Source organism: Camelus ferus, chromosome 6 (genome assembly GCF_009834535.1).
Source record: "Camelus ferus isolate YT-003-E chromosome 6, BCGSAC_Cfer_1.0, whole genome shotgun sequence".
In the NCBI taxonomy this organism is placed as follows: Eukaryota; Metazoa; Chordata; class Mammalia; order Artiodactyla; family Camelidae; genus Camelus; species Camelus ferus.
In genome coordinates, this window is record NC_045701.1 from 59,709,181 (window position 1) to 59,722,499 (window position 13,319).

The following is a 13,319-nucleotide window of genomic DNA, read 5'->3' on the forward strand; positions in this document are numbered from 1 at the left end:
ATTTAATTTCCATCTTGCTGAAATATCCCCCTTTAGTACTTCTTTCACATTTTTCCGTCTTTTTTTTAAAGCCCTGCTAAATTCTTTGTGTTTTCCACACGTGTCTTCCAGGGTACTAATTTTCTCTCTGTCTGTGGATAATTAACTGCTTAACCTGTCCATTGAGGTTTTTGTTCCAATTATTGCTGTTGGAATTTTTTCTTAAAGAAAATGTCTGTTCTTTTTGTATTGTTTTTTCTTACCTAATGGTATATATTTCTTTCTTCATCTCTTTTGATATGAAATATAGTTCTTTTAACATTTCTTTCAGATTCTCTTACCTCTGCATCTGAGTGTTAGTCCTGCCATTGGTTGGTTGTGTCTTATAAGTCAGGCTCATTTCATTTTTTTAAACTGTGAACCCTTTTTAGTGGGAATTGCTTTCCCATGAGCCCTGTATTGTGAAGGCAGACTAATGTTGAGATTCACATTCGCTTCTGCCAAGCTCCTTTTGGCTTCACTGAATCTGGGCCAGTTGTTATTCTTAATTTCCTGGTGGTGAAGTAGGCTTGGCTATTAAGATTTCTTATGTATAATTTCTTATCTGCCCAGCCCCTAGACTTTCTTGTGACTGTCCCCAGGCCAAGGAGCAGAATTTCCTACCAGTTATTTTACAAATGAGACACAGCATTTTTGTACATCCAGATTATATGCAGGGAGCCAAGCCCAGTTCCAGCTTCCTACCTCTGACAGGACTACAGTCTGTGTCTTCTCCCTCTATGGGTGTTGAATCACTGGTACTCAGCACTTTCCTGAACTTCAGCCTCTGTTCATGCTCTGACTTTGAGTTCCTCTATAATTTCTGGCACTTGAGAGTTTTCTTGCTTTTAAGCTTAGTTGTTTATTATATTATTTTTGTTTGTTATAGTATTTATAACGTTTCTGTGTTGCATAAAGAAGCTTCTCATGTCTCTATTCAGAATTGAACGGTTAACGTTTGAGCCATGGCTTTGGAAGATAGGTAATAGTGAGGGCATTCCCAGATAATGAAACAGCCTGAACAAAGGTATGGAGTGAGTAGTTAATGAGGCTTTCATAAAGAATAACTGAAAACCTCATGGTTGGCTCTGGCTTAAAGTTCAGGGTACGTAGAGATGATTAATGGGAAACATGTTTGGAAAGGTGAGTTAGAATTAAGTACATTAGGCCTAGAATGGTAGGCTAAAGAATTTCAACTTTATTCTGCATGCAGCAGGGGACCAGTAAACGTTTGTTTGTGTGATAGTGATGCAGAACTTTGCCCTAGGAAGATTGACTTTGTAAGCATGAGTAGGTTGGAATGGAGAGAGCATACTGGAAATAGGCAGCTAGGTTAACAGACTATTATCATGAAAGAGGTAATAAAGAGCTGAAATTAGTAATAATAGTGGCAATGAAGATGATGTGAGAGGTAAATAGATGTTTGTAGAGAGATACTGTGATGTAGTTTTCTCGTTGGTATGCAGGAGAAAGAGGATTCCAAAATGACATTAGGAGTATGTTGAAACTATTAAGAGAAATAAGAGACACAGACAGAGGGGTAGGTTCATAAAGGAAGATGAGTTCAGTTATGGAAATAATAAATTTGTAGTGCCAGTAGGACACCCAAGTGCAAAGGACCACTCAAAGAGAAAGAAGGGCAAAAGATAGAATTGTACAGTTTAGTAGAACAGAGGTGGTAAATGCAGTTATACATTTCAGAGATGGAGTCAAGAATAGGAGAAGAGGAAGTAAACCAAAAAGAAAACCAGTAAGTTAGGAAGCAGGTAGAAGAAGAGAAATTTTGGGAATCGTGTCAAAGCAGTAGGAGTGTGGTCCAAGTCACAGGCATTTTTATGGAAGCCAGAGGCTAAGAGCATTTCATAGCTGCAAGCTGCCTCCAGATTTAGAGAGAGTAGAGGAAGATGTTGAGGAGGACAATGCCAGGGAAATGGTCAGTTCAGGGAGTTGGGAGTCACAATACAAGTATGAAGAACAAGAGGAAGGCAAGATAGTGAGGTGGAAATAATGTAACAGTTTGACTTTTGAAATGCACTAGGGTGCAGAGGATTTATGAATACAGATCTGCACATATATATTTGTGTATATAAAAATGTATTACATATGTTGTATATGTATGTATATAAATTTTTGTCTTTTGTAGGTATTGACATTCTTCGGTTACTCTATTACCCTATGATTAATAAGCAGGAATACTTGTTATCTTTTGTCTAATTAAAAAAAAAAACCCTCTACTTGGAACTTCATAATTGGGGTATAATGAAAGGGCGAAAGAGAGAGGACAAAATTATTGTTGGAATAGATATGGGAGTACATAGGAAGGTCACAGAGTTAGAAAGGAGAAGTACATGCTAATTAGCAGGTGGTGAAGCACTCTGGAAATCTGCGCTATGGAAGACCTATTCCTTTTGAAAACATGCTTTGTATTAATAGTGTCAAAGAGAATATGTAGGTTGGACAGGGACACTATCTTTATTGAATGTCTCTTCTCTGCCAGACACTTTATGTATATATATTTTTGTTTAATCTTCTGAAAAATACTGTGAGGTATATTGTTGTCTCCATTTTACAGAAAAGGAAACTGAAGTTTGAAGAATAAAAGGACTTTCCAAATCATAATGTTAATTGTCCAGTGAGGAATTCAGACCCAAATGTATCTGCTTCTGAAATCTTTTGTCCTTTCTACTAAAACATAGTGTCTATGTTTTTAAGTGGTACAGGGGAAAGGGAAAAATGTTACGAGGGGAGACTGAGGTTATTTATATTTAGTTTAGGGTCTGCAATCAGCAGAAAACCACACCAGTGGCAAGAGTTTTCCTCCTGCAAACTTAGGAGGGTACTTAATGAACTACCATTGGATGGGGAGAAGAATTGAATTTGGTTTCTCCATCTAGGCTGTTTACCTTATTATGAGCTCCAGAGAGCTCAGTATGTTTCATTCTGTTAAAGAAATAGAAATTTACATCATTATCATGTCAAAAAATTCGAGATTATCAGGGCTTTGGCTGAAGTCTCACTTAATTGATTTCATTGTTTTTGCTGCTTTAATAGATCCACTGATCGATACTTAGGCCTGCTAAGTAATCTTCAAATGGTTCTTTGCAAATAAATCTGATTTTACTAACTTTTCTCACTGGTTTTTAAATTGAAGTAAAGTTGATTTACAATGTTTCAGGTGTACAGCAAAGTGATTCAGTTACATATATATCCTTGTTCAGATTATTTTCCATTATAGATTATTACAAGATACTGAATATAGTTCCCTGTGCTAGGCAGTAGGTCCTTGTTGTTTATCTATTTTATATATAGTGGTATGTATCTATTAATCCCAAATTAATGTATTGACCTTGCATGGAAACCAGGAGGGATTCTGCTAAAACAGTAGAAAAAATAATATGAATGTAACATATTTTATAATTAAATATATTTTAAGGTAGAATGAATTCAACTCTCCTCTACTTTTTTTTTATAATCTCAGGCCCTCAACAGATTGGATAAAACCTGCCCATGTTGGAGAAGGCCATCTGTTTTCATTAATTCAAATGCTAATCTTATCCAGAAGCACCCTCACAAACACTCAGACACACCCTGAAGTAATGATTAACCAGATATCTGGGCATCTTGGGGCCCTTTCAACGTAATGTTAAGTTGACACATAAAATTAACCACCACGGCTTCTTTTGTCCTATGATTGTATGTTGTAGTTCTCTAGGCCTCTACATTAGTCTCTTCTCTCTTCTCATTCTGTCTCCTCTCCCTAAATATTAAGCTTCTACTCATATGGTTTCAGATACCATCTAAATACTGATAACTCCCAAATTATCTTCATTCCATAATTTTCTTCTTAGCACTTGGCCCATATATCCAGCTACCACTCTGTGTCTCACCTCATGTATTTCTTCTATAATAGCTTCAGACTAAAGTCTAAAATTAAACTTACAATCTTTCCCTTCTCTCCTGTCCCACAGCAAATTGCTTCTCCTTCTCCAGTTTTCCGTTCTCTCTGTGAGGGCATCTTTCCTGTTGCACGTGACTAGATAGTTGGAAGTTGACCTTGACAATGCTTTCTCCTTCCCTTCCCCTTCACCCATATTCAGCTGGTACTTAAATCTCTTAAACTAATACTTTCCTTTATTTCCACTACTATCACCCTAAATCCAGGCACCATTGTCTCAAGCCTGGACTAGAGATACATTCTATAAGGAGTGTCTCCATAATCAACTTCTGCTTCCAATCCATTCATGCGGTCAAAGTAGCCTATTTAACTTATCAGGTTTCTAACAACTGTTCAGTGGCTTCCCATTTCCCTTTGGATAAAATTTACAGTTCTCAACATTACCTATAAGGCCTTCTTTTGGATACTTTCTGCCTACATCTCTAGCCTCATCCTGAGCTAGAGTAACCCTTTCCCCATATTGTTAATATGTGCTGTGGCTCCTTGCTGTTTCACATACATTCTTTCCTCTGCTGGATCCTTGCTCTACTCGTCTTGCCTTGCTAACTAACTCTTCCTCATCCTTTGGATCTAAGCCAACTGTCCTTAGGTAGACCTTTTCTGAACTTGTTCATGTTGGCTTCCCATGTTATCCACACCCATAGAGCCCTGACCTTCTCTTTCCTGATATTTATTATTTAACATCTTTTTTTTTTCTGCTGAATTACAAGCTCCGTGAGAACATGGAGTCTTTTCTGTCTGTTTTATTCTCAGAGTTGCTTCAATATCTGACGAATGCTAGATACTCAGTAATTTCTTTCTATTTTTTGAAGAATGAATGAGTTGCATACATACGGAATTTCTATATTTTGCCTGCCCCACACTGGGGAAAAAATTACTCATCTTGCTTTTATAAAGATATGATGAAACTTCTGGCACACTTGTTATCTGTTACTAGCATGGAATTCACCTTTAAAAATTACATTAGACAAACCAGAATGGACACTAGATTTTTTTAGGAACTTTATTAAAGAAATTCAGAAACTAGGATATTTATTTTTATAATATCTATTTTATTTCCACCACAGAAGTGGCACTTGCCCCTCACTGGGATATAGAAAATCTACATATGATTTGTAATTTTTATATTACTGATAGAATTTGCTGTTTTTAGATTTTTCATGAAATGTTGCCTTCCTGTCTGTCCCCTGGTTATTATCTTTAATAAATTCACAGGAATGAGTATCAATGTTTTAAGAATCATAAGTAAAATCATTATTTATACCATTTTCTGCTTAACCTCATCAAACATATAAGAACAATACTGACTTTAGCCAAACATAATAATAATTGTTGCTGAAGGTAGCAGGATACAAGATTAACATACAGAAATCAGTTGTGTTTCTTGACACTAACAATGAAATATCAGAAAAGGAAAGTAAAGAAACAGTCCCTTTTAAAATCACATCCGCTCTTCAAAAAAGAAAAAAAAAAAAAAAACTTGACCAAGAAGCTGAAGGACTTATATGCAGAGAACTACAAAACATTGATTAAGGAAATTAAAGATGATTTGAAGAATTGGAAAGATATCCCATGCTCTTGGCGTGGAAGAATTAATATTGTTAAAATAGTCATACTGCCCAAAGAAAGCTACAGATTTAATGTGATCCCTATCACATTACCCCAGACATTTTTCACAGAACTAGAACAAATAATCCTAAAATTTATATGGAATCACAGAAGACCCAGAATTGCGAAACTAATACTGAAGAAAAAGAACAAAGCTGAAGGCATAACCCTCCCAGACTTCAGACAATACTACAAAGCTGCAGTAATCAAAACAGCATGGTATTGGCACAAAAATAGACATATGGATCAATGGAATAGAATAGAGAGCCCAGAGATAAACCTACACAACTATGGCCAATTAATCTTCAACAAAGGAGGCAAGAATATACAATGGAGAAAAGACAGTGTCTTCAGCAAGGGATATTGAGAAAGCTGGACAGCTGCATGTAAATCAATGAAGTTAGAACACTCCCTCAAACCATATACAAAAATAAATCAAAGACTTAAACATGAGACACTATAAGCCTCCTAGAAGAAAACATAGGTAAAACATTCTCTGACATAAATCTTTGCAATGTTCTCCTAGGGCAGCTACCTAGGCAATAGATATAAAAGCAAAAATTTTTTAAATGGGACCTAATCAAACTTATAAGCTTTTGCACAGCAAAGGAAGCCATAAGCAAAACAAAATAACAACTTATGGAATGGGAGAAAATATTTGCAAATGATGCAACTGACAAAGGTTTAATTTCCAGAATATATAAACAGCTCATACAACTTAATAACAACAACAACAAAAAAACCCAATGCAAAAATGGGCAGAAGACCTAAACAAGCAATTCTCCAATGAAGACATACAGATGGCTAAGAGGCACATGAAAAAAATGCTCAGTATTGCCAATTATCAGAGAAATGCAAATCAAAACTACAATAAGGTATCACCTCACACCAGTCAGAATGGCCATCATTCAAAAGACCACAAATGATAAATGCTGGAGAGGGTGTGGAGAAAAGAGGGTGCTGGTGGGAATGTAGTTTGGTGCAGTCATTGTGGAAAACAGTATGGAGATCCCTCAAAAAACTAAAAATAGACTTACCATATGATCCATCAATCCCACCTTTTTGGGCATTTATCTGGAGGGAACTCCAATTCAAAAAGGTACACGTACCCCAGTGTTCATGGCAGCACTATCTACAATAGCCAAGACATGGAAGCAACCTAAATGTCAATTGACAGATGACTGGATAAAGCAGCTGTGATTATCTATCTATCTATCTATCTATCTATCTATCTATCTATCTATCTACCTACCTACCTACCTACCTATCTATATACACACATACATACATACATACATACATACATACATACAGTGGAATACTACTCAGCCATCACAAAGAATAAAATAATGCCATTTGCAGCAACATGGATGGATCTGGAGATCATCATACTAAATGAAGTAAGCAAGAAAGAGAGAGAAAAAATAATATCAGTTACATGTAGAATCTTAAAAAAAAAAAAGACACAAGTGAACTTACAAAACAGAAACAGACTCACAGAAATAGAAAACAAACATAATTACCAGGGTGGGAAAGGGGTGGGAAGGGTAAATTGGGAGTTCAAGATTTGCAGATACTAACTACTATATATAAAATAGATAAACAACAAGTTTCTACTGTATAGCACAGGGAAGTATATTCAATATCTTTTAGTAACCTATAATGAAAAAGAATATGAAAAGGAATATATGTATCTGTATGTATGACTCAAACATCATGCTGTACATCAGAAATTGACACAAAATTGTAAACTGACTATACTTCAACTAAACAAATTAAAAATTAAATAAAAATACTTGTTGCTGAGATAAACATCTGATTTTGAGAAGTATATTTTAAGATTTAGAAAAAAATCATTGATCTATTTGGCTATTGTTTATTATGTTTTCATGGCTTTATTCAATTTTATCTCATAGTATCTGATTCCTGAGATATTCCTCTTATTTGTCTGTATTATATAGATGGGATCTATCCTTACAGGTCTGTTAGTTGAGATAACCAGAATTACCAAGAATATTGTTCATAGAATATGTTATACTCAAGTGGCTATAATCTGTGTGTTCAGTGGTTCACACTAAAACCAAGGAAGTATTCCTTTCACTATGTAGTTACATTAACTTTTAGTAATAGCTACCTTGACCTAAAATACCTAGTGTGTTCTTTGATAGCAATAAATTGTACAGTTTACTTCCATTATAATTCAGAAAGACTAATTTTAGCAATCTGTAACCATTTCTCACTGGGCACCATGTGGCTTTTAATTTCCAAATCTGACTTTTGGTGTTCCAGTGGTCTTAATGTCCAGAATAATTGGTCCCTTTATTCCCAGGTATATTAGTATAAATCTGAAATCAGCTTTAATAATTAGTTTATTCCACTTGTGTCCTCACTTGCTAGCTAGATAATAGAGTGAGGAGTAGCATCATGACTGTGGATGTTTGTTATGTTTTTGGCTGGAGTTCATGAAGCCATGTGTTTTAATGACCAAGTTGTCCTCAGAATTATGGACAGTAATTCTGACTTGTGCTTTCCCCATTTATCTTAGAATAGGTGGTCATCAGTTTTCCTCTGTGGACAGTTTGTTATTCTGACATTGTGATTCGATTAGGACACCTGAGCACTAACCTCAGTTTTCAGAATGTTTCTGTATTTTAGTGATAATTGTCTGAGAACATTATTACTCTAATTGTTTTTAAATCTCATTGTGATAGACTTTAGGTTGTTAAGGTAAATTATAGCTTTGGCTGAATTCCTTACAAGATCCCTTGGTCATGACAGCTGAGATCTGCTGGCTGATCTCTCCTAATGGTACTTAGATTTGAATTTTGTAGCCTGGGAGACAGAACTACTTGGAATTGGTCTTTTTAATGCATGATGGCTTTAAATGCAGACTTTAAAAAATGGTCCACCTTGTAAAAAGAAAGTCTTACTTAGTCTCTAGAGTTCACTCCTGTTCTTAGTTTGAAGCAGTCCAAGTTTATAATTCAATGGAGTTAAAAAGTTGGACTGTTTTGTTTTTTTTAAACTCTCCATAGGGCTCAGTAATTTGAGGTGAAGGAAATGAATATGAACTTCACAGTTTTATTTCAATTTAAATTCCGAGATTCTTTGATTCCCTGGAGTCAAAGCATTTCAGGAGTTTTCATGAGGAGGTTATGACTGGAGGGGAAGAGTGCTGTCTCTTCGTTCTTAGTGACAGCCTCTGCCCTCTGCCCCTAGCTGAGAACTCAAAGCATTGTTGAATAGCACTAAAATGAGCTGAGTCCAAGACTTCAGCCATATGGTCAATATAGGGCTTTTAAAGGAAGGGAAATAGTAAAAGAGTAATCTCAGAGGAACTCTCTTATGTTAAAGAACTGAGAAAATGAAGTCTTTCGGAAGCTAAGTGCAAATTATACCACCTTCTTTAGGAGCAAAAGCTGCTAAATGTAACAGAAGAAAATGATGGTGTAGGAAATCAAAGTTCAGGAACAAACTTTCAAGTGTGGTTTTCTAATGCTTAATCCTCTCTTACTCCCCCCTCAGGATCCATTGCCTCCTTTTCCTCTCCATTCTCCAAAGTCTGTTTGAAAGGGATTTTGATGGGTTATGGCAAAGGAAGGCACCTTTAGATGCCGTATAAATTGGGGCACAAGATGCCCTTTGTACAGGAATTATCTTAGACATGCCTTTGAAAACATACATTTTTTTAGCCTTATTTAAGAAAATAATCAAAGGTATGATTTTAAAATCTTTGAGTTTAGTCTGCTTTCAGTAAAAATAAGGTATAGGTACCAAAATAAACAAACCTCTTTTTTTCTTTCCTGGTTTCTGCTTATAAGATTTACAGGTATTTAAAATAAACCCATGAAAAACAGAAATACTGTCCTGGGATTGGCTAAATAGTCAGAGCAATTACCTCCAGGCTCCAAAATCCAACTGAGCTTGACTTTTGGAAATAAATTTGGCTAAGGCTTCTTCCTCATTCTGTTGTATAAAGGTGTACATGAAATGATACTGACCTCTGCCAGAAACCCCAGGAATCCTATTCAGAGATGTACTTGTAATGGTCATGAAAGAATTAAAACAACACAGATGTGGATTAATGTGAAAAAGGAGGCAAAACACTAAATTCTCATTGTGTGGTTTCAATGTTGCAGATCCTTTAAAATACTTCGGTGTACCACAATAATTAGAGGGTTTAAGAACATTAAGATACCTAGAAAATAAAAGCCCACAGTTGAATAATAAGAATGGACTGTTTTATTTTTTAAAATTGAAATTAATATAAGTCTCCATGGTGAAAATAGGTTGAAATATTTAACAGTAACTGTTTTGTGCAGCCCTAGAGATCAAAAACAGCAATGTAAATAAGCAGGTCTTTAAAGAATCATACTCACAGATATGTTTAATATAAATGATTGCTAGAAAGGAAATGCATTTTTTTCCAATGCTGTGCAGAGAAATTTTATTGGACTTGATTTTGGCAGTGAGAATCTACAACTTAGCATTAATAACTCAAATTTTAAAATATTTGCTCATTGCTCTGGATTATAACTGTGTTCAAGAAATACTATTTTCAAACACTAATTAATCATTTAAAGTAAACTTTTAAAAACACATTTATGACATCAATGAGTATGACTGTTTATTACATTTTACATATAAAAAGTTGAACTGTTTTATATACTCTTTATGGGAACAGTGCAGAGTCATAAATTAAAAGATGCAACTGTTTTGGATATTTTACTGGTGGTCCTGTGTTTTCCTGCCAGCAGTGCAGCTGTTTCAGGTTTCTCAGGATAACATATAAAAAGCTGTATGTACACTGCAAGTTTATGCTTGAATTGCCAAGCCAGAGATGGTATGACTCAACTTTCCCAGAAGCAAACTGTACCAAAATGCGATGAATCAAAACAGCGACATGCACAGTGGTTTGTATTACAGTTATGAAAACCAGTTCTCATTTATGATAGTTGGCTTCGTAAGATTGACATATTCTACTGTGGCACTTGAATTTTGCCATGAGTAAACAGACATTGGAGCTAAGACTGTGCTTTTAAGGGTCTGAGGAAAGGAAAAAGGGTGATACAACATTATCTAGGGTATGGATAAATATTAGCTGGAAGCTTTATCAGGAATAGAACATTTCATGTCCACAATACCTGTAAAAATATTATTCTTTGTGTGATAGTTACTGAATTCTCAGTGAAGAGAAACTGATTTTATGCTGTTACAGTGTGATTTTTAGACTTTCTGAGGTGATTTAACACTTACCTCACTTCTCATGCATCAGAGTCTTAACATTTTATTGTATCCTGGGAGGTAATAAGCAGATACCTTTATGGCCAAGTGGTAGGTTTGGTGAATCCTTATTTAAATCCTGTAGGACCCAAAGTTTTATCCAGAGTTTGACAGTGACTATATAACAGTAGTCTCTGGAGTGGGATGCGTCCCACCACGGTATGCAGGGAGAAGATAGTGGACTTTTATTTAAATATTTTAATCTCATCCTTTAAGTGTTTTAAGTTATATGTATTTTATAATATACTTACTATCTTAATATATTATCTGTATATTTATATACTATATAGTAATATATAATATATTAATACTTTATGTATGTAAGTATACAAATGTTGGAGATGCTTGCTCAAATATTTTTACTGCTATAAATATACTGTCAAAAAAGTTTGGAGATCGTTGCTCAATAAATATTAATTTCCTTTCTCCTTTCACTTTCCCCTTTTACCCTTGGCAGAAAAGCAAAGAATTGAGTTAACACCTTGATTTGTGGCAATATGAATAAATTACAGCCAATTCCAGGAGCTTATGCTGTGTCTTACCTTGACCACTTTTTCTATTTGGCCTTATATTGCCATATATTTTTTAATCACACAAGCTTATTAAACATGGATACAAATGAAAAACAGACTTGTTATTATGTTAGAAATAATAAGTTGCTCATGCATCAAGACTTTGACACACAGGAAGTCTGAATGAATGAGTAGAAAAGTTTCCAAGTTATTAAAATGTTCTGGTACCTGATTTATTCATTTGCCATGCCCGTAATTCTAAGGCAAGTGAAGCTCCTTTACTTCCTGAGGCCTGAAGAAACAATGTGGTTTCTTAAACTAGGCATTAAAGCAAAGCTGGAAATATTTGTTTTCCAGCAGTGTTGGTAGTCATGCCAGCAAGTTGCCCCTCTTTGGCTAAGATTGTCCCATTTTTTTAAGGCTTGTTTGTGTACTTTTATCAAGGTAGAAAGTTTTAATTGCTAAATAACATGTGTAATTAAAGAAAAATAGTGTCTGTTACAGTCTTGAGATCGGTTCAAAAGGCTCTTCTGTATTTACTCATTGGGACCTTCTTTTAAACTCACGCTCAGTCTCAGAGATTTCTTGGACATGTGTTCTAAGGTTTCCTTTCCTGTAAGGAGGGAGACAATATATTTTTGTAATATTGAAGTAATTTTGAAATAACTAGTATGTTATCTCCCCTTTTTCATTTGCTTAGGTATTTTTTTCAGAACATATTTATGTAAAATATTCAATATTTATGTAAAAATATTAGTAATACAATAGTATTATGATGTGTGTTTATTTATTAAGAGTATGCCAGGAAGGAGCGGCAGTTAGGTACCCAAGCAACAGCCAACAAAACTAATTAGTTCTGAAAACTGGGAATAAGGGACATTTTAATAGCAAGTATTATTTTTGAAACCTCCTTCAGAGCTGTTTTTAGATCTTAATGTAATTTGCTTTATAATTTAAAGTTTTAAAAGGTAATAATGCATTTATTAAATCTGAACATTTCGGTCTTGGGATTCCTCTTTAATATTTGAATCAGTTTTACTATTGCTTTTTAAAGTGTTAACAATTTATAAGTGCTTTGTATATCAATGCTGCACTCTTTGTTTTGTTTTAGGTATTTAAACCATGTCAGAGCTGCCTCTCCACAGGACCTTGCTGGAGGCTATACTTCTTCTCTTGCTTGTCACAGAGCACTACAGGATGCATTCAGTGGGCTTTTCTGGCAGCCCAGTTAACCTTTATTTCTCCTCTATAAGATTTGGACCTTGGAGCCGAACCAGGGAGCTAGCAAAAGTAAAGCAGACTTGTAAAATTATAGCCATATGCAGCTGCACAGCAACAGTACTACCACTAGCAGCTGTGTTAAAGTATTTATAGAGAGAAAATTTCAGAACTAAGCTGAGTAATATAGTGGATAAATATTTGTGAAAAAGATTTATTTTTTACTTATTTTTTCTGAGAGGGATTGAAGCTGTAAGCCTCATCTGATGGAAGATATGAATAATTCGCCTGTGTATGTTTGAGGTTGACAGACTTGTAAAATCTTTTTAAAAATAAAGCTAGACTTTATATTAAGTTTTGTGGTTTTTCTCTTATTACAGTGTTTTACTTGAACACATTTAAAAATGCCATTTTGAATACGACATTTAGTGTTAATACCCAAGTCTATTATTTCTTCTCATAAAATGTCCCATTTTTTCCCCAATGTCTTCTTAATACTAGGCCAGACAAGTGGATATATTTTCTTCTACTAGCAGGTTGTGGCAAGTAAAACCTGACCTGTGATAATGTCACTCTCTCAATATTAAGGACTCAGTGCCTGTTTTGAGCAGTGGAGAGTGAGACAAAACTTGATCAATGTGTTATAGTTCCCAGCTGTGAGCCTTGCTTAGGATAAACCAGAGCAGAGTATTAACCTGCTTTAATGACAAATTCAAAGAAGTAAG

The 13,319-nt window shown here is 35.0% G+C and overlaps 1 protein-coding gene across 1 annotated transcript in view; it reads left to right on the forward strand.

Moving 5' to 3' along the window:
* The window catches only part of MNAT1 (MNAT1 component of CDK activating kinase), a 167,865-nt gene extending 154,917 nt beyond the window's left edge, over window positions 1-12,948 (forward strand). Inside the window, exon 8 of the mRNA XM_006185722.3 lies at window positions 12,488-12,948. Within this exon, the coding sequence (XP_006185784.1) occupies window positions 12,488-12,608 (121 nt within the window). The 3' untranslated portion in view covers window positions 12,609-12,948. The remainder of the gene's footprint in view (window positions 1-12,487) is intronic.
* Window positions 12,949-13,319: the final 371 nt, after the last annotated feature.